Source organism: Triturus cristatus, chromosome 11, assembly GCF_964204655.1.
Source record: "Triturus cristatus chromosome 11, aTriCri1.1, whole genome shotgun sequence".
Classification (NCBI taxonomy): domain Eukaryota; kingdom Metazoa; phylum Chordata; class Amphibia; order Caudata; family Salamandridae; genus Triturus; species Triturus cristatus.
The window spans coordinates 648,956,988-648,982,715 of NC_140594.1; the positions used below are offsets into that span (position 1 = coordinate 648,956,988).

At 47.5% G+C, this 25,728-nt stretch overlaps 1 protein-coding gene across 4 annotated transcripts in view; it reads left to right on the plus strand.

Annotated features, from left to right (window-relative positions):
* Positions 1-25,728, plus strand: part of FARP2 (FERM, ARH/RhoGEF and pleckstrin domain protein 2) — a 1,344,877-nt gene that overhangs the window by 538,271 nt on the left and 780,878 nt on the right. For all 4 annotated transcript variants that reach the window (XR_014970597.1, XM_085634160.1, XM_085634162.1 and 1 more), the window contains exon 9: positions 11,256-11,351. Coding sequence is in view for 3 of the 4 variants with exons in the window: in XM_085634160.1 (XP_085490286.1) it covers positions 11,256-11,351 (96 nt within the window). In the remaining variant the exon portion in view is untranslated. The remainder of the gene's footprint in view (positions 1-11,255; positions 11,352-25,728) is intronic.

Consider the following 25,728-nt stretch of genomic DNA (forward strand, 5'->3'; position numbering starts at 1 on the left):
ATATCCCTTTGACACATCCTTTAGTAAATGGTGGTATCCAGATTACAGATTATTGATGGTCGCTTAAAGTATGGCATAGAGCAGATCTAATTTGGCTTTGTCAAAGCAGAATAAATGCTATAGGACTTCTTTATCCTTTCCCATCTTATTTCGGACCCATTCCCTAAGCTGGGAAGCAGTGGGATAGCAGTGGGATGTTGTGCAGATTAACCGGCAGCTGGTTAAGTTACTACCATGCTGGGTCACCCACAAAGGTAAGGGTTGGCATACTCATTTTGGGCCCAGTGCATGTGATGACCCTTAACCTCTTCAGTGCCCATGACGAGATAGTCTCGTCATGGAGCACGGTTGCGCTGTGCCCATGACGAGACTATCTCGTCATGAACCCCGCCCGCTAATGTAACGCCCGGCACAGGGCGGGGAAAGGGCGGGGCACTGAAGGGGTTAAGAGTAGTCAGCCATAATAGAGCATATTTTGCAACACGCTCATACAGGGCCAGACTCCTTTTTAAGTCGAGCGTAAACGTACGCAGAGACGTTTTAAGGCATGGGCAAAGTGGGCTCTGGCCCAGGGCCCCAGCCTTTCAGGGGGCCCCCATGGAGACAGCTCTGTTCCCCAGAGTCTTGTCCTGATGACCTTGAATAATTCTTAAACAGATTGTTTTAAATACGGTTTTATTTTAACTTATTTTTAATGTGGGTGATGTGTGAGAGTCTTTTAAAGGCATTTTGCTGAGAAATCTTGGGTTTGTTTCATGAAACATACATTAAAAAAGTTTATTTTAGTTCAAAACCGGACTTTAAACATGAGGAATGAGAGGACATCACAGAGATTATTTGCAGTAATATTAGTGAGCTGCTGCTGTGTTACAACATTGAAAACACATGTCACTATCCCTGAATATTAGATGTAAACACATTTAGAATTTAGACAAGTGTGTACCTTTGCAATAGCAAGGCCAAACAGGGCATGAAAGATCTGAAAATGGATCATAAATTCAAAGCTGTTCCGAACAGGGGCCCCCAAAACAAGTCCCTAAAATCCTTAAGATGTCCCTGAGCGTACGACCTCTTGTATAGTATAGTATACTTCTGTTGTGGGCATAAAGGCCCCTGCTTTTGATTTGTTTGTTGCAATGTCCTTTAAAAATCCTTGCTTGCAAGTGGTCAGTCCTGACTCTTTGTCCCTCCTTTTCTATTTCGTTCCTCCCAGCAGCAGGGACTCACTACGATATCATTACGCATTGTTGTCTTTATCTGTTCTAGGGGGACTTTTGTTTTCTTTGTTTCCTGTTGTGTTTGGATGAGCTTCTCTTTTCGTTTGCAGAGCATTCTTGCTCTGAGCTTAGCTTCCTTGCAGTGCTGCTTCTGTAAACAGGGCACAGGGCTGTAAACCATGCTAAGTTGGTCACATTTACAAAGCCCTTGTCCCTCTTGTTAGGTCTCGCCTGACCCAGCGCATGCGCTGGTCTGGCGAGACTTATTGAGAGGGCTCCAAAAAGTGCTACCAGGCCAGCCTAGAGCTACAGTGCATGTGCACGGGCGCGCGCGCCGCGCTTTACAGCGAATACTTTCACTTTCGCGTCCGCAGGGCCGCTTTGCACAGCCAATAGGTGTCGCTTTTGGGACCTTATAAGTATTTAGTTATGCAACTGTTGCATGGCTAAACACTTATAAGGTCCCAAAGGCGAGACCTATTGGCTATGCCAATGCTTGTTTTTAATTATACTTGTGGCACTCCACAAAAGCGCTTGCATTTGCAGGCTGTTTCTTACCCTCCCAGCTCGTTTTCTCACTTGCAGCGTTGTTGTTGTTGTACTGCCCCCTCCTGCTGTCTGTCATCCGTTTTTTTTCTCAAGAGTCAAAAAACATAAATAGGTGAATTCCAGTTCGTGATTGAGAAACTGCTTTACGGAGGCATCATCTTGCTAGCGATTCCTGTAAAGTTCTAAGGATGTGATTGCTGAGAATAATTTCAAATCCTTCAGTTGCAAGGATATTTGAGTTAAATTAGAAACTAAAAATCCACATAACATACAAGTTGCACAAAAAATACCGGTAAGTAATTGAATGCATCAGAAATAATAAATCCTTTTCTTCTTCAGCTTTCATCAGCGATTTTAGTAGAACCAAATAATTTATATTGTGTTCACCATATTGGAAAGTTATTCATTATACACTTAATGTACAAACTCACTTTTATACTATGGTGCAGTTTGCTCATACGATCAAGTAGGCAAACGGAAAGTTTAAAAGATGCCCGCAACATGGCCCAAAATCACAAGACGTTGAGGCAGCGATGACTCACAACAAACCAGGGATTTTGGACACAAATGGCCAAGTTGATTGGTCACACTGTTTAATTGACATGCCCGAACTGACACCTCCCTCACCCCTCCCCTCCATCTGTTCAATAGAGAAGAGTTTATAGCCCATCTTGATTGCCAGGCAACAGACTTGGCCCACTTATTCAGAGGGCTCACGCAGAGTATCAACCCATTTGTAAGGTCATTCACAATTTCATGAGAGTTGATAAAAAGCCACCCTTTTTCAGCTGAAGACTGTAGGTAAATCCAAGCAGTGTTTCGTGCCCATTGCCGATTAACATCCGATTAAAAAGAATGTACGAACAAAAAGTACTAATAATAACAGTATTTAATAATGAAGACCACAATATCAGTAAAATGAAAGATTAATAGCTAAACTATTTAAACCACAACATCCGTAGTAAAAAAAATGCAGTCTAGTAAGAAATGCTGATACAAACCTTCACACCTTTCTCTCTAGGGCAATTCTCGGGATCTCCTCACAGTGAGATAAAAACTGCGCAACATCCGTAGCGAAAAAAATGCACGCTAGTAAGAAATGCTGATACAAACCTTCACACCTTTCTCTCTAGGGCAATTCTCGGGATCTCCTCACAGTGAGATAAAAACTGCGCAACATCCGTAGCGAAAAAAATGCACGCTAGTAAGAAATGCTGATACAAACCTTCACACCTTTCTCTCTAGGGCGTTTCTTGGGATCTCCTCACTGTGAGATAAACACTGTTGAGAGCTACATGTACCCCTATTGCACTTTTTTTTCTTTCCTGCTCCTGGCTTATTTATCCGCCACAAGAACTGAGGCTTTTGCAACCGATGGAAGCTCTCAACAAGGTTAAAAAATATCAGATCCACCCGAGAATGCGAGGAATTTGATCCCGCTCACTCAAATGATGTTCATGGATCTTTGCTAAAGGTGTTTTTACCCACAAAGCTATCTTATTTGGAATTAATTTTATAATGTGCCTATTTCTAGATGTCGGTTGTGTTGGTGGCCCCCACGCAATGGCTGTCGCTGTTGCGGTCAGTAGGGACCCTCACTATTGCCCCCGGTAAATATTGACAGAGCCAATTATGGGTCTGATAGCTCCCGCGTTCTCGCGTCTACTGACGTCACCTCTGCAGAAGCCAGTTTATTCATCGAGGGTCACATGAACCTGGGCGATACTAAGATCCTAGAACTCTGTGGGGAGAACACTCCAAACACCCCTCCCTCCGGGTCAGGATCCCCACACCCCACTGGGCGCACTCCTTACCTCATGAGTGCTTCATCACATTCCTCCCCAAAACAAACAAAACTATCGCAACCAAACAATGTGCATGGTTATGATATTCAGCAACATGAATACAGTGAAATAAGCTGGAACAGTCTTACATGAAGTAGTCTCTCAGCTTGCGAGTCAGCTCAGGATTCTGCCGAAGGCGATACTGGGATTGTCCACACCCAGTCGGCTCTCCCTCCGCATCACTGACCTGAGAAGCACCCCGTGCATCGGGGGTGCGCATGGTCACACCAGAGCCCCTTCCGTGAGGGACTCCCCTTCCGGTACCAGTTCCACCTCAGGGGCCAGTTTGTGGCTGCTGGCTCCAGAAGATTCTTCCTCATTGTCGGATTCCAGTCTGTTCTCAGGCTGGGGCAGTCTCAGGTCCGCTGGAGCAGTAGAGGCCGGGTGAAAGTTTTTGAATTGCGAAATGTTTCTGGTCACTGTTTCTCTGCCTTTTCTAGTGGTGACCCGGGTGCCTTTCACATGGGATATCACCCAGGGATTCCGTTCATAGGGGAGATGAAACTTGCTGTTTGTCGGTCGATTCTTTAGCAGAGCTAGGTCACATAATGGCCTTATCAGCCTTAGTTTGATGTTTGTGGGAGGGGTCGCGAAGACCGAGTAGAATGTCTGCCATGGAGGTCGGAATAGGATACCCCAGCATATCTTTGATTTCTGCGAGGAATTCTTCCCAGGAGGGTCGTACATACCAGACGACTCAGGAAATATCTTTTTGATTTTGGTAGGGTATAGATACTAGTCCATCATCGTTTTTAGATGTGCCTCTCTTAGTTCTATGGAATGGTTGAATTTCTTGATATCTGACCAGAGCCCCGCCCATTCTCTATCCTGAATGTCACGTTGTAAGATACCCTCTCACATGTGCATGTATCGGGGCCTCGGGGTGTGTATAGAGGTGAGAAGATAGTTGTACAGATACGAAATCCCTCCTTTCATAGAGTCTACAGTCTGCACATATTTTTCAAATTTCGTAAGGGGGGAGTGGCTGCTTCATAAATGTGGGGTGTAAGCGCCCAATGTTTCAATTGAAAATAATGATAATACTCTGCATGTCCCAACCTATAGTCCCTCTTGCAGCTGTCAAAGGTGAGGATATCGTAATTATGGAAGAGGTGTGTCAGTGCTCTGCAGCCCCCCTCTCTCCACTGGTCAAAGGGTCCTTCCTGTGCGGCCGGAGGGAAGGCCGGATTAAAGTGGATGGGCGTGTAAGGTGACGGGAACGTGGTCCACTGGTCGTTCCGTGATAAAGAGTCCGACACTTTTAGGGTAGCTCGAGTAGGCATGCTGATGTAGGCATTCTCTGGTCTTTCCCTCTTGGGTATCCAAATGAGGTCCCAAATCGTCCTCCCTGCCACCGCCCTGTCCATATGAAGCCAATGCTTCTCTGATTCCCTCTTGGCCCATTCTGTAACCACACGTAACTGAGCTGCCTTATAATAAAGGCCAAAGTCCGGGAGGCCCGCCTCTCCCTCCCCCTTGGCTTCCTCAAGATTGAGAAGGAAAACCGCGCACGTCCTCCCTGCCAAACAAACCGCAGAACCATAGATTTTAATTTAGGGAAAAAAAATCCTTGTCCAGTTCGACAGGGAGAGCCTGAAAAAGGTGCAAGAGTTTAGGAAGCACTGTCATTTTAACCGCATGAATGTGGCCAAGTCAGGAGATAAAGAGCGGCTCCCATTGTGTAAGATCAGCTTGGAGTTTCAAGAGAGAGGGTGGGAAGTTAGCTCTGTATTACTCCTCGACACGGGGCGTCAATTGAACTCCCAGATATTGGAGAGGCCGTGTAGTCCATTGTAGTTGAGTGCAGTTAGGAAGTTCCTCAAATTCGGCAGCAGGAACCGTGAGGTTAAGAATGTAGGATTTGTCTATATTCACCTTAAAGCCCTCCACCGCTTCAAAGCGTGTGAGTTCCGTCTGCAGCGCAGGGAGAGAGGTGGTCGGGTCTGTGGGTGACAAGAGCATATCGTCCGCGAAAAGTGATATCTTGTGCATTTCCCCACCAAAGGGGATGCCCTTGATCTCTGGTGCGGCGCCGATGGCCAAGGCCAGCGGCTCTATACTGAGGGCGAACAAGAGAGGTGACAAGGGGCACCCCTGGCGGGTACCCCTAGTCAAGAGAAAGGGAGCCGACAAAATCCCATTTACCTGCACTCTCCAGCGGGGTTGGACATAGCCAGTACCATTTTTTTTTTTTTTTAACATATTTTTATTGACATTTTCAGATTTTATCTACTGTACAGTATACCTATCCATCCATCAATTATGCCGTATAGCACAGTATGCGGTATCACATTTCGTCTGCAAAGACTGAAGGACAATTGGCAAGGAAAGGAAACAATAAAAATACAAAAACAATGTGTGTACCCTATGGGCTCTGATAGAAAATATGTCACTTGAACTGGGGTGTAACACAGGTAAAAACTAGGGGCTGTGCTTGGAAGTTCACGTCCAGGCCTCTCAAACTAATGCTCGAACAGTCGTGTGGGTGTGGCGCCCCAATGAATTGCGAGTGCATCGACTCTTAGACCTGACTGGCCATTGTGATAGTATGTTCTATGGTGCTACTTTGTATGCGATCATATCCCCAACATGTGAAGGGGTTAGGTGGTCAGGATTTAAGACTGCGTATGCAGGGCTGGTAGTGCAGGTGTGTCGCCTTTAGGGTCTTCGCCAGGGGTTAATTGCTTGAATCTATATAACAACATGGCCCATTCCATTGATATGGGGTGCTTGCGGGTCCCTCTCACCTCCTCCTCCCGTAATGTTTCCTCCTCCGCAGTCGCCCATTTGTGTGTAGCTCCCACCCAAGCCGCCAATGGGGGACCGGTGGGGGAGCGCCAGTGCATAGCAATGCTCCGTTTGGCCAATAGGACATAGCCGGTACCATATGAATAAATGGATCTGTAAACCCAAAAGTTGTGAGTGTAGTAAAAAGAAACGCCCAATCCACTCTATCGAATGCCTTCTCGGCATCTAACCCCACTAGCACTGCCGGTATCTGTTTCTTATTAGCCTTTTCGATTAGGTGGATGATGCGTCTGGTGTTATCATGAGTCTGGCGGCCTTTGATAAAGCCAGACCGGTCTGGGTGGATAACAAGGGGCATGAGATCGTTCATTCGGGCTGCGAGGATAGAGGAGTACAACTTTCCTGGTTTTGGAATAACTGTGATCACAGCTTCCGCCATCGAGGGAGTAACTGTACCTGCCTCTGCCTTTGCATTAAAAAGGTGTGGCAGGAGATCCGAAGTGAGAGTTTTCTAAAATTTGTCTGTATATCCGTCGGGACCTGGGGCTTTCTGTGGTTTGAGGGATTTGATGGCTAGAGCCACTTCCTCGGCCATTATAGGAGTCGTAAGCCTATGATTCCAGTCCCGGGAGACCTGGGGGAGTTGTAGTGACTGCAAATAGTTACATTGTGCCTCTAAGTCCCGTGTTTCCCCCGTATAGAGGCGTCCGTAAAAAGCTCCAAAAATATCAGCTTTCTCTGCGTCGTTATGAGTCAGCTCCCCCTGCCCCTCCCTTATGCCAGCTGTATATACCCGCTCTCGCTTGTCTTTCAACTGCCGAGCTAAATGTCTATCTATCTTATTTCCTTGCGAATAAGAAAGGTGACGGAGTTTCAAGAGAGTATACTCCATCCGATTATTATATATGGCTCTAAGCTTTCCCCTGAGTGCAGTGAGCGTGCGAAGGGTCACTCTGGTGGGTTTGTTTTTATGGGACGTTTTCGTTGAGGACAGTTCGGCTTCTTGATCTACTCGTTCTTTTGTCCGTCTTTTGTTCAACTCAGAGTTAAGAGCAATACAGCGGCCTCTAAAAACCACCTTGAAGGCATCCCAGTTATTGAACACGGATGTGGTTTCAGGCACATTCCTGGTGAAGAAATCTGTGATTGTTTCCCTTAATTCCGTACAGAGTACCCTGTACCTCGTGAGTGAAGCTGGAAAATACCATTTGGGAGATGTGGATGCTAAGTTGCCCCAGGACAGACAGATCGAAACGAGACTGTGGTCGGACACGGAGAGCGGGAAAATCTTGGCCTCCCGGAGAGCTCCCAGTAAATTTGGGCTAATGAATATGTAATCGAGTCTAGAGTATGTGCGATGCATATGTGAATAAAAGGTATAGTCCCATGTCTGGGGGTAGAGGGTCCGCCAAGCTTCTCTAAGGCACATGTCATGTATCTGTTGTTTAGCCTCTGCGGAGAAGACACTAGACTCCGGGCGATGAGTGTGCGTGCTATCAAGGTCTGCCTGCCATGTTAAGTTAAAATCCCCCAGTAAGAGTGTTGGTCCCTCCGCAAAGTCCTGAATCCTCCCCAAGAGCATGTGTAAGAAAACTGCCTGACCTGTGTTAGGTGCATATGCCGAAATTAATGTGCAAAGTCTACCCTTCAAAATGCCTTTGACCATTACCCAACGTCCCTCCTTGTCTGATTTGGTATCGGTGGGTTAAAATTTCGTAGACGTGTGAAAAAGGATTGTGGTCCCCCGGTGTTTAGTGAGTGCAGATGCTCTGTATATTAAGGGGTAGCTTTTGTGGCGGAGGCGGGTCAGTTCCGCTCGGGGTAGATGTAGAGCTATTATATCTAGTTGGTGATCAGAGATATATTTCCAGACCTTTTGCCTAGTGTACGGCGAGTGCAGGCCTTTTACATTCCAGGATCCGACTGTGATTACCCTTGGTTCCGTGTCGCCACTCCCCACCCGCTCAAGGACCTATGCATCAGTCCCCCGTTCCCTGGCAAGAACTGTCCTAAATTTCAGATCGGTGGTAAGGCTCTGACTGCGGGTTAAAGAATCCACATGTGTGGGCGCAGGGACGATAGGACCGAGGTATCAGCTCGCTCCCCCACCGGACATGTTAAGGTGATTTGACCACCTCCCACACTCAGTCTGACTTAGTCGCCCAGGCTAAATGATCAGGTCTCCCCTCCAGGTATGAGGGAAGCATCATGCGTGCGTGTCTATGTAACAAGCCCTGTAGCACGGTGTAGTAGAGGACGTGCTATCCCACAGCTTGGGGCCTTAGTGGGCCCCATTCTCGTCTAAAGATCAACTGAAGGGGGGCGTGGCCAAGATGGCGGCGAAGTATGACGTGTAGTTTGAAGCTCCTGCCCGCCGAAAATAGCACTCCCGGACACCTATGGGGCGCAAAACAGCTTGAATGATCACTGGAGTGTCTCTCTGGTGAGGGTCTCCCCGTGCTGACCTCATAGCCCCGCTGCAGACCCCGAGGGCAGCCGCCTCACCGAGACCGCATGTGAGGTGACACGACCCTCTCCTCGTAAACGCCTGGCGAACCATCGGGGCCAGCTACCTACCACCTAGCCGCCCCATCGGCGACCCGGATTACACGCGGGTTTCCCGCAACGCTGCCCAGCCGCCTGTGGCCTTGATCCACCCCGGGGTGCGCCAGACTCTGGGCAGGGGTGTGGACCCCGTCCTGACTGCTGCTGGGACTGCGGAGGCAATTGCGGCTTGGGGGGTTGCCCTCGGCCCTATCGGAGCACTTCGGGGACACGGTGGGTGCCTCCATTGACTGGCGGAGAGGGGATCGCCAGACCTGAAAGTTCAAGCGGATAGCAGTGAACGGCCTACCAAGTCGCAGGATCCCCGGCCTTCATCTCAGGGCTGCCCACGGAGAGAGCGGGAGCCTCTGGCGACGCACGGGAAGGGCCCGAAGCCTCGAGCGGGCCAAAAGACTGCAAACGCACCTGCTTGAGCCCCCGGAGGAGTGACGGTGACCCATGGAGCTCCTCCGGCAGCGAAGGACATTGCCGGCTCAGCAACCTATGGACGCACCAGGGGGTCAGCTCTTCTATTGGCAGTGATCCACACCCGGGGAGAAGAAGGAGCTAGCGATGCTGCATCGCCCCGCTGTGCCGCCTGGAGGCCCAGAGCGTTGCGTCGGTGCTTGAGGGGGTGAGCCTGGCATCGGCTCTGGGGGTAGTCCCTGTTCTGCAGAGCTCCGAAAGCGGCACCACCCGCGACCAGACCCGGAACCCCGACTTGCTTCTTGGACTGCCGGAGGGGGTGGCCTGGCTTCCCTGAGACATATTGGATGCCATTAGCTGCTGTACGCAGCCTCTCGAGTTCGGCTCCTGGCATTCATGGGCCTGGACACGTGCATTGCCTGCATACCATCTGGGCTCACCATCGCACTAGACTCACCATCGCACTAGACCCGGGCGATCCCCGGCCTCGATTTCAGACGCGCCCGTGGGACAGTGTGGGGACACTTGGGCGCCGCTACGACTTTCCTGGTGGGGCTCCCTCTGGGGGCATAGCGCTGGACTTTGGGCCTACACAGTAGATCTCCACACGCAATCCCTGAAATAGCCTGCTGCTGTGGCCCACGGGAACTCTCCTCCAGGCGGACTCACGGTAAGAGTGTCCTGTGGGTGACTGCGCGACGGAGGGCACCCTGTCCTGAGTGGAGGTAGTCCCTGCATGCCGGAACCTATTGAACATACTGCGCAAAGTCCTCACAAGCTTTGAGAGAACCTGGGTGGGGGGCCTTCCTGACCAAGCTGCATTGACACCTGACTCTCCCTCTGGACTGGGCCTGCTACCTGATGCCTCAGTCCTCACCTCCTGCCGCCGCTGCCTGACCGCTCCTCCCAGCGACAACCCCACAAGACCCTGGTGCTCTGAGGAAGCGGCATGGGGGTGGTGCTTTTTGCCCCCACTTGGAGACATAAACTCTACAACGGAAGTGGACGGCCCGGGTGTGATCGCGGGGGACAGATGCAGCCTGCATAGCGCACCTGCCATACCACTTGCCTGACGCCTTGTTGGATGAGCAGGAGTTTCTCTAGCGCCCGCTCCTCTCTCTAATTGGCTTTGGGGTGACGAAAGAGCATGTCCACGTCCAGGACAAAAAAGGTGAAATCTCTGAAGGATATTTTTGGTCGTTCACAGATCACTCCCCAGTCATTGCCTCCTTTCAATTCTCTCCCACACGACAGCCATTGAGACACTGGCGACTGCGCGATGCATTGCTGCGCTGGGCTTCCACAGTTGACCAAGTAAAGGCCGCTATCACGAATGACCTTGCCCTCAACGCTACTCCAGACACCTCTTCAGCGACACAATGGACAGCTCTCAAGGCGGTGTTACGGGGGGAATTTATAGCCATATCCACAGCCGAAAACCTGGAGCATAGTCGCAAACGAGCCAAGCTTACTCAACGTGTCGCTGAGCTAGAGCAGATGCACCACTGCACTGGAGCTGCCAGTGCCTAGCATCAACTTTGCGTGGAACGGAAACAGCTCACGGAACTTGACTAGGTCCGGGCCGAATACGCGGCTCTCCGTCTCTGCCACTCCTATTACACCGGGGGCTTATACAAGAAAATAAGTGTTTGGGTATGTTTTGTAACGTCTAGATATGATATATTCTCAATGGCAAGACACCATAACAAACTGCCAAAATCTGGATAAAGAATCCCATTGCTTAGGATAAGTGAAGAGAGACCATGGAACTAGAATGGTTAGGTGCTCCCATGAATGAGAAATTGCATTGTCAATATTTTACGTGTAAAGTTTCTCCATTCAGGCTTCTCAGTGGGGCTGTTCTTCTAGCCCCTATTAATTCATTTGCAAGCACCGCTCTTAACTCTTGCTTTTTTTGTCTTCTTAGGGTAACACAAAAATCAACACCTTTAACTGGTCCAAGATCAGAAAGTTGAGCTTCAAGAGGAGACGATTTCTCATTAAGCTGCATCCTGAAGTCCATGTGAGTGTTGATAGGGACAAGCATTGCATTTTCTGTAACTGAGACAGCGAATATAAAGAGAAGCCATGAGAGAAAAACACCCTCACTGCGTGTATTGAAAAAGATACTCAAACATGCTTTTAAGATGAGCATACATGATGAACCCTGTACAGATACTGCACTCTGTATACAAAAACAAAGTTCAAAGATTTGTACATATTCTTGAGCAGTAGCAGCACATACACATATACCGACTGCAGATTCCTGGCATTGGCAGCTGCTGCCACTAAAACTTGGTGGGGCAGCACGGAGGGGGATAATAAAAAATAAATAAAAGAACTTACCTGCCTCTGCCGGACGCTGCCTCAAAGCTTCTCTGCTCCCGCCGACTCGGTGTTCCTCTTCTCCCCTCCCCTCCCCTCCCCACCCAAGCCAGACACTGCTGTCATGCTATTACCCAGAATGTGTTGTGCAATTAAAAAAAGCTTGACAAGAAAACCAGCCAATGATAAGCAGTAGGTAGACCCAAAGTCAACTCTGTAATTTGTGTTTTTAGGGGAGATTCAAAATGTGCAGTGTAGCATTACTTTTTTAAAACAATTCAGAAATGGGTCATCCGAAAAAAAGCAGTTGGAACTGCAGACACCATATAAAAGAAATGAGTGCCTCTCAAAATCTTGTTTTGTAAGATGGTACACCTTTCTGTAGATTCCTCACCTTGAGAATACTCCTTCCAGGCTTCAGACTGGTCTGGAAATCTCTTTCCCCAGTAATGATGGTGCCACATGGCCTGAGTCTCCAGATGTGACATTACCTGAGTTTATTAGGTACCAAGTGGTACACTGGCATTATCTCCTGTTTCTTCGTATCCCTGTAATGTGGCCTGAAACTATGTGTTTTTGTGTCCCATAGAGGAATTCCTGAGGCCACAACAGTGACTATGCCAAATGTCTCCACTAAAGGACTTGTGCTTCAAGCTTGGTAGAAGGTGCTGCAAGAAGAGGTCTCTTACAAACCCACATAATTCTTGTATATGGTGTTTGTGGTCTCAACATAACTCAGTGACTTGCGACTTATGCAGCTCCATGCTCCGGAAGACCATCAGGGAATGGGGAGCTAAGCTGTTTCTGACTAAGCCCCCCAGGGAGACCAATAGTTAGCCTCATACTCCAAGAGGTAATATCCAAGGAATGTTCACCTAAGAGATTTTCCCACAAAAAGCTGCATGACAAGGAGAAGCCTACTTCTGTACGGTTCGGAGTCTCTACGCAGTTCCCCAATGCTGAACTCTTCCTCATCATCATCCCTATCAACAAGATGAGCTGGGAGTTTCCCAGGACAAGTACTTGCTGCTACCAGTGTTGAAGCAGGACAGCTCTACAGCTCTGTGGGCCGCTCCTTATAGGGGCAAGGGTGATTTCTTGCAGGTTCGACAACACTGACAACAGGCCAACACAGGCTCCTGCCCTGGGGACTGAGGCAAAGTTGGAGCCAGCTAAGATGCAATAACCAATTCCCCTGTCTCTCTTTGACACCAATAGCATCACTGCCCTTGGAGCTGACTTCCTACCAGCCAAGGAGTCGATAGAAGGTATCCTCTGTATGGCAAAGGATAAACATCAGGCCATTAGCGATAAACCGATTTGTGAACACCACAGTGTGAATGTATTTCCGGTTTAGATTCCGATGCCTTGGCTATGGAGGACAAAGGCTATTGCCATAAGGAGGATGATGACTCTGCCACTGTATAATAATGAGGTTGACGTATTCTTACACTTACAGAATGCTAATGACTTAAGTACTTTACCAGCAAGCATCATTCCCTACTCCTCCCCCCCCCCCCCCCTTTCCGGCCCAGCTTTGAAGGAGGATTCATCTCTCACTATAGTTGTTTGGAAGGCTACAGAGGCCTTGGAATTGATGGCACCTAATGCAGAAGTCAAATCTAATACCCCTTGTGGGATCATGCAAAGCTTAGTTACTAGTCTGCTGTACCATACCATATCCAAACTCTGTTTTCTGACAAAGTAAATGAGGGACTGGATGTGTCAACAGTTCCTAAAATGTGGCTTTGTCTCTGCAGACACAGTTGGCTTGGCATGTGGCTACAGCTGTTACAGTGCAGCAGCATCTTTTGAAGCGGTTCACTGGATTTTCAATAGACTTCCAGGCTACAATCATGAAAATACTTTTTGACAACAAGATGCAATTAGGAGACAAGGCAGACTCTTTGTGGCATTTCAAGAACATCAGGACTAAGGCTCATTCCCTAGTCTAATCTTCCCCAACATAGCAGTTCTGCAACAATACCGAAAGTTCTGTGGTTATTCTAAAGCTGTGCAGGCTTGACAAAGACAGCTGTCTCACCCTGTCCAAACACCACAGTAGCTATATCTCTCATTTTGAAGCAGGGATTTATCTAGAGGATTTCATCACCAGCAGTAGGTCCAGTACCCATCATTCTTTTCAGGCTCTGCAGCTTCTAGACACCTCTTACTTCTCCCCTTAATGACTTTACCTTACAGTGGAAGAGTGTCTCCATTTTGTCATCAGTTAGGTGGCAGTCACAACGGACCACTGGGTCATCCAGCTTATCCACCTTATGTATCTATCCTCCCCTCCAGGCACACCCCCCTTCCTTCAACGCATGCTTGCTGATACATGCCTCGCTCCAGGACGTCCCTGTCTTGCTTGACGGTGGGGCCATAAAGGTGGTACCTATGGAAGAGAGAGGGACAGAAATGTATTAATTTTACTTATTGTACCACAAGAAAGAATGGCCCATCCTGGTTCCTCTGCCTTCCGAACCTATTCATCCAACAGGACAAATTTAAGATGCTTTCCCTGAGCCATGTCCTGTTGACCTGGAACTCAGGAGATTCTTATGTCCTTGGACCTCTAGGATTTTTTCTTTCCTCTCCCAATTCTCCCCACCCACTGGCACGTCTTGAGGTTCATGATGGGGACCTCAGCACTGTCAGTTTGCTGTCATACACCTGAGACTGACTGCAGCCACACACCGCTTATACTGAAAGTGCAGGTGATTGTGGCTGCTTCACTGCAACAATTAAGGGCCGTGTATTTCTATATTTGAATGAATGAATAGTGAAAGCGGTCTTCCCAGCATTGGTCCAGGATCATCTTCAGTTGATGACTCTCCTCCATGACTTGGGCTTTACCATCAATGCCTAAAGGCGTCACCACCTCAAACACAGAAGCTGCCCTTATGTGGGTTGGTACTTCACACAAACCTTATGTAGGCCTTTCTTCCTCCTCAGAGGATTGAGGATGTTTGGGCTATGATTCCAGTGTCTGACTCAAACTTGAATGCCAGTCCTGTGGATCTAACGTCTGCCAGGCCTCATGGCCTTGTGCATCTTGTTGGCGCCTCTTGCAGGTGATGGTTAAAAAACCTCCTGTGGTGTGATGTCAGAGGAGGCAAAGAGTTGGTCACCAAGGTACTAATATTCCAGTTGGTGCATCCAGACCTCAACTGGTCACCCATTCAGACCTTCTCAGGCTAAGGCTACTGTGGTTACATATGTGCACTCGGAAGGCTGTTGTGTTCACCTGGGTGCCATGACAGTTTGGGGCTTTTACGTCATGTCAAAATAGCACCTGCATATAAACTTGCGCCAACTGCATGTGTTACATAGTGTGCTGAAGGGCAGCTAACGTCACTACGGTCCATTATGTCCACAAACTGGGTGGCTTGGGTTTGTGGTCCCTATGTTGGGAGGCGCCCTCAGTTGTCTTTCCTTGGATGACCACGAATGGGAACTACACCCTGAAATGACAGAGGCAGTCTCCTTTAGATTGGGATTTCCTTGAGTGGATTTCTTTGCCACGCTGTGGACAGACCTTCAATTTCAGCTGCTCTCTGTGTCTGCTGTACACGTTCCTGCCAATCATGCTTCTATCTAAACCACTACTGAATGTGCAGGTCGATCAGGCTCCGCTGATACTGCTCGCACCAGACCAGAGGTGGATCTGTTACACTCATCTTTTGTCACTCAGCCACCTTCATTGGCGTAACAATAGCCCCTGTGATCCCCGGTGTGTGAGGGGCGAGCGCCAGGGGGCCCTCTCTAGCAGTGTGCATTGGCGGTGTGCCCTTGACCTGAGAGCTCCTGACTGGGTCTGGAGGATGGGGTGCTCCCTCCATGTACTTTGCAGGGGGGGCTCAAGTTTTGTTACGCCTCTTCGCCTCCAGGTATCACAGCTGCATGGTCACGTCCACCATCCCATTTTCCAGATGCTGTGTCTGCATGTGTGAAGATTTAGCAGTCCCAGATAAAAATGTTCTCCTTCCTGATGTGATCACAGACATTATCTTGGCAGCCAAGAATCCTGCCACCAGATCATCTTTTTTCAGTGTTGTAAGTCAGAAGGCATTGATTCTTTTAAATCTTGCCTGTCTAATGTCTTTGAGAATTGCTTTGATCCTTCAACAGCAGGATATGGTGGTGGCTACAGTAAAAAGCTACCTGGTAACACTCCATTTATTTGTCCTTCTGACCAACCTACCCTTTTTATTTAAAACTCCACTAATGCGCAGTTTTTAAGAGATTTCCTTTACTTGAGTTCTTCCACTCCATTAAGTGGAATTTGAATCTTGTATTCCCTGTTTTTTTTATGACGCCTCTGTTTGAGTAAGTGCACAGTTACCAGTCTGATTTCTTACTTACAAAAACATATTTTATTGATGTTATTATTTCTGCTTATCTGATAGAGACATCTAGCCGCAGATTCCTTAACTTAGAATATCCTGCGACGTCGGGACACGAACCGGAGGGGCATCCAGGTCAGACGTCAAGCCCTCCTGTGACGTCTCCACATAGCACTGGGAGGCTCCCTGCGCCGACGTCTGATGCGGATGCAGCACGGTGCTTGGCTCAGAGCCGACGCTGTTCTTCTCGGCAGTTCCCCATCTCGGTGGAGGTCAAGTCGCCGCCGGTCCGACGCCGGGTAGACGAGTCACCTTCGGTGGTCATCGACGTCGATATGATGCCGTCTAGATGTCGGTCGACGCTGGTGCTGGCCCCGGCTGTTCCTCTGTTAGGAAAGATTGTGGCCCCTGAGGGTTCTCCGCACCCATGGCTGTTACTGTGCTCTTTGGAGCAGGTGCCCATAGGACAATGGTCCTTTGAGCGACCTCGGGCTACTGCGCCTCTACTGTCTGGTGGACGGGTTAGCATCCAACTGTCCCCTACAGATGGTTTATTGTCACCACCTAGAATGGCCAAGGAGGCTAGTGTGGTGTTCGCAGGGCTGCAGATATTTTACAAATGCAGCCTCCCTCAGTCTCTTTGCCTTCTGATCCTTTATTGGATCTACTCCACCAAGGTGCCGTTAAGGGTGGAGCCCTTGCTGCCTTTTGGCGGGTCGTTATTTGAAACCCTTATTGGGACCTGGGCGATGCCCTCATCCGGGGACCCAGTGGATCGGGCTATAGCACATCATCTTGACCCAGTCTGTTTGTTTCTCCATCCTGGGGCTCAAGGACTGGTAGTCCAGGCAGCTTCAGCCTCGCTACCTTCCTCTACTCCCCCCGCTGATTCCTCCCACTAGGTAGTCTCGCTGGTTGTAGTCGTGTGGCCATCATATCTTTGCGCCCACCAGTTTGGGCCTCGGTGCTCTAAATACGTCTTGCGTGTTTGCACGGGCTACTTTTGCCCTTTGGGACTCAGTCGAGCATCTTCTTCCATCTCTTCCAGAGGGTCCTCGTGCTGACCTGGATCGTCTGTTGCATGATGGCCAGGAAATGGCACAGTTTTCCATTAGATCAGCCATAGACACCACTGACTCTGTGGGTCGGGTGATGGCCAGGTCAGTTGCTCTGCGCCTCCATGCTTGGCTGCGTGATGGCAGTTTCCCTAAAAATGTTCAGGAGCGTCATAGGGATCTGCCCTTTGATGGGGTTGCCTTTTTTTGACAGTCATGCTGACTCAGGGGTTCACCCTCTCATGTCTGAGCTTCCATGACTTTGTATTTTTTAGTCCTTCTTCGGGCTTTTACTTTCATATGCAGTGTTGTCTCTGTTTGTTCTGGTATTCGTCAATGGGATCATGACGTTAATTCCCAGGCGGTCTGTGCGGCTATTCTGCCGCTTATGCCCTTATGTGGTGCAGCTGGCCAGCTGGCTCTGTTTTTCCTTTCGGGTCCTCTGTCTATGAGTTCGTCTCATGAGGTGCCCCCCTTGCTTATGGGGCAGAAACTTACCCTATGTGGCGTATCCGTTGGCTATTGTATAGCTGTCCTTCCTTGCCGGGAAGCTTCGTAGGGTCCTGCGAAGTCTCCTTAGGCGGGGTTGTCCTACGGATCAGACTGTGTTCTTTTCCTGCTATTGTGGGACCCCCCTCTTCCTTCCTTCCACCTGGTGGGGCCCACAGCTTGGCGTCGCTCTCTTCTCATGCTTCTGCATTGTGGTCTGCGGTTGGTCCATAGCACTCCCCAGCATCTGTGGATGCTGACTTCTTCGAGGTGTTGTTGGGTTTCTGCCACGACTGGCTCACCCCGGCGTGTTCTTTTGACTTCGCTGTGCTCTTTTTGCCTACATTGGCTGTCATTGCCGTCAGCAAGTGTCCGTTGGGGGCATGTTGTTCTGTTCTGATCCGGCACAGTTCTTCCGTGTTCTATACGGACACATAATGTGGGTACACCCAAGTATGTTCACAGTCACAGGGTGCCTGCGATATCCCTTGCACCTCTGAATTTGCTGTTTTCTACTCTCCACCCTTTGGGGTGGGGAAGTGCTTTGGTCTTTTCTCGTGGCTCAGACCCTGTCTCGTCTTTGTCTATGAGCGGTGGAGTCCCTGCCAGACATGTCAGTGCTGTACATTGACTTGTGTCCTACTTTCCTGTGCACTTCCCAGGCAGGGGTTCAAGTTCCTCTGCTCATTGCTGCGCTGGAGTTCAGATACTTTCTGCTCCGGGCTTCTGCTACTGTTGTCAATAAAAGTGCTCTTTTCTGGATACTCACTGTCTTTGTGCGGTCTTTGTATATGGATCTCTATACAATGTCCTGTTGATCTATGTACGTGTAGTACTAACTCACTCCTCGTTCGTGTGGTGGTCTGTCTCCCCGTCTGTCACACGGGGGACCGGGGATCCTCTCCGACAGGTAGCTGATGTCGCCTTACGTGTCTGGACATTGTCCTATCCTGCTGTGCTTCTCACAGGTATTGTTGGTACCTATGGTGTGGCCTTCTTTCTCTAGGGCATGCACTTTGATCCCTTTTCAATTTTTTCATAGCTGTGTACGTCTATATGTAGATCTGTCTTGCTATCTACACACAACGAGAGGTCACGCATACAAGGTTTTTCCTTGCTGCTGTATCTGAGGCATTTTGCCCCAACCTCTCTCTCTCTCTTTGTCATGGGAGCGCGCCTTCTGTGCGTGTCCGGCTTGCCGGGTCCCCTTCGCCGGTTGGCTAGTTGACTACCTGGGGATGCGCCTCTCTCTGCTGATGTATCTGTGCTGTTAACGCTACATTGCATTGGGCATTACATATATGTGGTGTGGTTTCCACAGTACACACTGTCTGCTCATGTGTATTCCTGTCCTCATACATGTATCTCCTGGTTGTCATGTTTCGATATATACTTGTCACGGTGACATCTGTCCCCTCACATGTCATTGTTTGTGTATCCCCTCTTGTGCATGCTTAGCCTGTATGCTCTGACTCTTGTCCCTTCTCTGGGTCTTTATCTCTTCCAGATCCATCGGATCTTTTGCTCAGTTCACCTTCTGTTGCAAAAGTTTCTGGACTCTCTCTCACTTTCAGCACCACCATTCTGGTTCTGTGCTTCTTTTCATCCCTGTCTGGACGAGAGAGGTTTCGTACCGTCCCTTGACAAATTGTGGTGCCTTTGCCTCCCCTTGGTTTTCTGCTCCTTACAGAGCATACTGTTTTGATGTCGGCCGCGCTGGCATTGCTGTCTCCACCGTGTTTTGGTCAACTTGTTGACGTCTAACTTCTCTTTTGAACTTGGTTGGTTTCTGTCGCACACCCTCCTCCAATGGGGTATGGCTTTGGTATCTATTCTAATTTAAGGAATCTGTGGCTAGATGTCTCTATCAGATGAACGAGTTACTTACCTTTGGTAACAATGTATCTGGTAGAGACACAGTCTAGCCACAGATTCCTTAACACCCACCCATCCTTCCCTCTGCAAGGACCTTTTCAGGTTGAGGTTTACTCACTTGTCTCCTTTCAGGGGTCTTTTGTCTTCCTGCGGGGGTCCCTCTTTCACCTCCCTCCTGGGCAGGATAGCTCATTCTGTTTTATCTGTTATTTCTCCACCCATTATCGTGATTGGGTGGTAGGTTCATGTGTCCTTCTACGCTCCTACACCCTGGTCCTTCCAGTTTGGGGCTTACTCATGTCCTTCTCTCCCTCCCATATATATCAAAAAGAAGGGGGAAAGAGAGGTTTTTTAACGGTTAGGTTCACCCTCCCATTGTGTACATGACTAAATAAATAATCCGAGTCTTCAGATTATGAGAACCTAACCAAAGGGTGTGAGGAAAGCACTTGTTTCCCGAAAGAACACCCAAGCAAAAGAAAGAAAGGGCAATTCCTTTCTTGAGTCCCCTCACTCACCAGGGTTTCCCCACGGTGACATGCTTCATCATTGGGGTCCTCTCAGTCCTCTACGGGCTGAGGCGTGCTGCGACTTGCGGATTTACGTAGGAGCACTGAACAAGACTATGTGTTGTGCAAGTGTTGTGGTGTGGAGTGGTTTAAAGTGAGTTAAAATAATCAACTAGTGGGCCGAATAAATTTTATTCTTGCTCCTAGCTAATTGGTTAAAAAGTGGGTGATATGCTAGAATAAACTACTATAATGGGTAAGTGTACCTAGCATACGGTCGACTAGTTTCAAGCTTCCCAAGCTCTTCATCAGGACTACACTGGGACCAGCCCAGTGTAAGTACCACTCCTAGAAGACCTGATTTGGTGCAATAATAAGTGAAAAAAACACACAAACGCTGCGCAAAATTTGCATGCGTTAATCAAAATACATACGTAATGTACGTCTAATGAGAATCTGTAGGATGAAAAACAGACGTTAATGGAGAAAAGGCAGATTATGCTTATTGTCATAGGATAAAAAAGTGATTACACTATGCACCAGTGTCGCAATGCTCAATATTCACATATTCTTATTGTGCCACTGTGTAGTTCTCCAGACAGTACATCTTTCATGCTGGCGTCTAGCTATATCGTGAATAAAAAGTGATCGTGAATGCACGAAGTGCACATTTAATAATACACACAGGAACAAAAAACATGCGTCTGACAACATAAATTACACACAAGACAAACAAAAGTACGAAAATACATACATTTTAAAAGGCAAAACTGTGCCTCATGGTCGACTGAGGGGGGGTTGGACACTCGTACACCTAGGATAGAGGTACAAGCGGTGAAGTAAAAAATTATTGGAGCGCCGTCCTGTTAGGAGATCCAGCGCAAAATGAAGAGAGATGAAATGAAGACCCATCTGAATTCAAGATGGACAAAGGGCATCCTGCTGCTGCGTGATTACTCACTTGTACTCTTCAAGCCACCCGCCGGAAACACCTACTGGAAACCTGCCTCGCCGACCGCATACTGAATGGATGCGAGCCGGGTGCCTTGATATCTACCTGGTGGGGGATGTGAAGAGGAAGGAAGGACTCGCCGGTTGCGGTCCCGCTCAATGGCCGCCATCTTGGAGCAGGCAAATATCGTTAATAAAAATAAAATAAAGAGTAATTCAAAAGGAATTAATTGTTAGCAGTAAAAAAAGGAGTATTAGCCATCCGCTGCGTTTTTCTCAGAAAACCGGACAAGGAAGAGCTCGCTGGTTGTAGTTCCCCTCGATCGCCGCCATCTTGGAGCAGGCACCAGTCGTTAATGTTAATAAAGACGAAAATTAAGAGAAATTAATTTTAGGCAATGACAAAAGTGGTTATATTCATCTGCTCCGTTTAGCGCACTAAAAACGGACAAGGCTGAAGAGCCTTAGGGTGTCATTTCTCGTAATTCGAAATGGTTCGGCCATCTTAGGTAGGGAAAAGAGTATCAATCAGAGTGTAGTTTTTTAAAAGGAACCGATGGAGGTTCTCAAGCAGTGCCAAACTGACTTTCTTGTTAGTCAATAGGTTCCTTACCCCCAGACTGGGAAAAAGCACAGTTGTCCCATTAGTACCTCCATAATTGGTTCTGAACAGCCCCAATTACACGTCTCATGGGTGAATGAAAAAACTGTTTTCTCAGTTGTAATAGTGATTGTAAAGACATCTTGTGAGGTGCCCCAAATACTGGAGAGTAGTTGTATATCTCTTGTTTTATGAAAAACAATGAAACACAATGGCGGGCTTGAATTGCACAATATAATTTGATAGGCTCATGTATTCAGGGTGCCAAATCAGAGTGGTTAAATAACAAAGAGTTGCTGACAGAAATCTCAGTTTGTTGTGAAGTGGCCCCATGGTATATCATCATTAAGGCCGAGGTCATCTGAACGCAGTTTAAACACCCAACGTTGTTCTTTTTCATGTAGATTCTTCTCACTGTTGGGATAGTTGTTGACATGTTCAAGAATGACCCAACTGAAGTCATTTGGTGTATGTTGTTCTTCCAAGAAATGCGTCGTCATTTTGGTGTTATTATGTTTGCATCTGAAGTTACTGCGGTGTTCGACCATTCTCGTGCTCACTTTTCTTGTGGTCATTCCCACGTAGTGGAGATTACACACGCATGTAATGAGGTATACTACCCCGGTAGTGTTGCAATTCGTAAAAGATCGCAGATTCCACGTCATGCCATTGTTGCAGGTAACACTCTTAGTTGCTGTGGTTAGGTGACATACGCTGCAGTTGCCACAGGGGTAATGTCCCTCTGGGAGTGGGTGTAGTAGGCGTACTGGACCAACCGTCCTTGTCAAATTAGGTCTGGTATGTACCAAGTAGTTCTTTAAGTTTTTTGCTTTCTTATGGCTAAACATTGGTAGTTGCAGATTTAAACCTCCACTATTGAGGATTCGCCAATGTTTTTTAATGATCTTGGTCACCTGATCTGATGCGGTGTTAAAAGTTGTGATGCAGATTTGTCGTTTTTCATTCTTATCCAATATTTTTTCAGGTTTAGGTTCCAGAAGCGCATCACGGTTGTTGTTGGATGCTCGTTTTTGTGCTTTGGACACAAGATGTGGTGGGTAATGTCGTTGCATCAATTTTTTGGATAGATCTTGAGCTTGCCTTTTGTAATCTTCTCTCGTGGTGCAGTTGCGCCTTAGACGCAAGAATTGCCCGAAGGGTAAATTGTCTTTGAGACTCCTCGGGTGGAAACTTTCATATACCAAGAGGCAGTTTCTTGCCGTGGGTTTAAAATGTGTAGTCGTGATCAGGCGGCCGTCGTGCGCTGATATGTTAAGGTCAAGAAAGACCAACTCTGATCTGCTCATGGTGAAGGTGAACTTTAAAAAATGGATCTTGTTGGTTGAGCCAGAGAAAAAAGCATTCTTGACCTTAACATATCAGCGCACGACGGCCGCCTGATCACGACTACACATTTTAAACCCACGGCAAGAAACTGCCTCTTGGTATATGAAAGTTTCCACCCGAGGAGTCTCAAAGACAATTTACCCTTCGGGCAATTCTTGCGTCTAAGGCGCAACTGCACCACGAGAGAAGATTACAAAAGGCAAGCTCAAGATCTATCCAAAAAATTGATGCAACGACATTACCCACCACATCTTGTGTCCAAAGCACAAAAACGAGCATCCAACAACAACCGTGATGCGCTTCTGGAACCTAAACCTGAAAAAATATTGGATAAGAATGAAAAACGACAAATCTGCATCACAACTTTTAACACCGCATCAGATCAGGTGACCAAGATCATTAAAAAACATTGGCGAATCCTCAATAGTGGAGGTTTAAATCTGCAACTACCAATGTTTAGCCATAAGAAAGCAAAAAACTTAAAGAACTACTTGGTACATACCAGACCTAATTTGACAAGGACGGTTGGTCCAGTACGCCTACTACACCCACTCCCAGAGGGACATTACCCCTGTGGCAACTGCAGCGTATGTCACCTAACCACAGCAACTAAGAGTGTTACCTGCAACAATGGCATGACGTGGAATCTGCGATCTTTTACGAATTGCAACACTACCGGGGTAGTATACCTCATTACATGCGTGTGTAATCTCCACTACGTGGGAATGACCACAAGAAAAGTGAGCACGAGAATGGTCGAACACCGCAGTAACTTCAGATGCAAACATAATAACACCAAAATGACGACGCATTTCTTGGAAGAACAACATACACCAAATGACTTCAGTTGGGTCATTCTTGAACATGTCAACAACTATCCCAACAGTGAGAAGAAGCTACATGAAAAAGAACAACGTTGGGTGTTTAAACTGCGTTCAGATGACCTCGGCCTTAATGATGATATACCATGGGGCCACTTCACAACAAACTGAGTTTTCTGTCAGCAACTCTTTGTTATTTAACCACTCTGATTTGGCACCCTGAATACATGAGCCTATCAAATTATATTGTGCAATTCAAGCCCGCCATTGTGTTTCATTGTTTTTCATAAAACAAGAGATATACAACTACTCTCCAGTATTTGGGGCACCTCACTAGATGTCTTTACAATCACTATTACAACTGAGAAAACAGTTTTTTCATTCACCCATGAGACGTGTAATTGGGGCTGTTCAGAACCAATTATGGAGGTACTAATGGGACAACTGTGCTTTTTCCCAGTCTGGGGGTAAGGAACCTATTGACTAACAAGAAAGTCAGTTTGGCACTGCTTGAGAACCTCCATCGGTTCCTTTTAAAAAACTACACTCTGATTGATACTCTTTTCCCTACCTAAGATGGCCGAACCATTTCGAATTACGAGAAATGACACCCTAAGGCTCTTCAGCCTTGTCCGTTTTTAGTGCGCTAAACGGAGCAGATGAATATAACCACTTTTGTCATTGCCTAAAATTAATTTCTCTTAATTTTTGTCTTTATTAACATTAACGACTGGTGCCTGCTCCAAGATGGCGGCGATCGAGGGGAACTACAACCAGCGAGCTCTTCCTTGTCCGGTTTTCTGAGAAAAACGCAGCGGATGGCTAATACTCCTTTTTTTACTGCTAACAATTAATTCCTTTTAAATTACTCTTTATTTTATTTTTATTAACGATATTTGCCTGCTCCAAGATGGCGGCCATTGAGCGGGACCGCAACCGGCGAGTCCTTCCTTCCTCTTCACATCCCCCACCAGGTAGATATCAAGGCACCCGGCTCGCATCCATTCAGTATGCGGTCGGCGAGGCAGGTTTCCAGTAGGTGTTTCCGGCGGGTGGCTTGAAGAGTACAAGTGAGTAATCACGCAGCAGCGGGATGCCCTTTGTCCATCTTGAATTCAGATGGGTCTTAATTTCATCTCTCTTCATTTTGCGCTGGATCTCCTAACAGGACGGCGCTCCAATAATTTTTTACTTCACCGCTTGTACCTCTATCCTAGGTGTACGAGTGTCCAACCCCCCCTCAGTCGACCATGAGGCACAGTTTTGCCTTTTAAAATGTATGTATTTTCGTACTTTTGTTTGTCTTGTGTGTAATTTATGTTGTCAGACGCATGTTTTTTGTTCCTGTGTGTATTATTAAATGTGCACTTCGTGCATTCACAATCACTTTTTATTCACGATATAGCTAGACGCCAGCATGAAAGATGTACTGTCTGGAGAACTACACAGTGGCACAATAAGAATATGTGAATATTGAGCATTGCGACACTGGTGCATAGTGTAATCACTTTTTTATCCTATGACAATAAGCATAATCTGCCTTTTCTCCATTAACGTCTGTTTTTCATCCTACAGATTCTCATTAGACGTACATTACGTATGTATTTTGATTAACGCATGCAAATTTTGCGCAGCGTTTGTGTGTTTTTTTCACTTATTATTGCACCAAATCAGGTCTTCTAGGAGTGGTACTTACACTGGGCTGGTCCCAGTGTAGTCCTGATGAAGAGCTTGGGAAGCTTGAAACTAGTCGACCGTATGCTAGGTACACTTACCCATTATAGTAGTTTATTCTAGCATATCACCCACTTTTTAACCAATTAGCTAGGAGCAAGAATAAAATTTATTTGGCCCACTAGTTGATTATTTTAACTCACTTTAAACCACTCCACACCACAACACTTGCACAACACATAGTCTTGTTCAGTGCTCCTACGTAAATCCGCAAGTCGCAGCACGCCTCAGCCCGTAGAGGACTGAGAGGACCCCAATGATGAAGCATGTCACCGTGGGGAAACCCTGGTGAGTGAGGGGACTCAAGAAAGGAATTGCCCTTTCTTTCTTTTGCTTGGGTGTTCTTT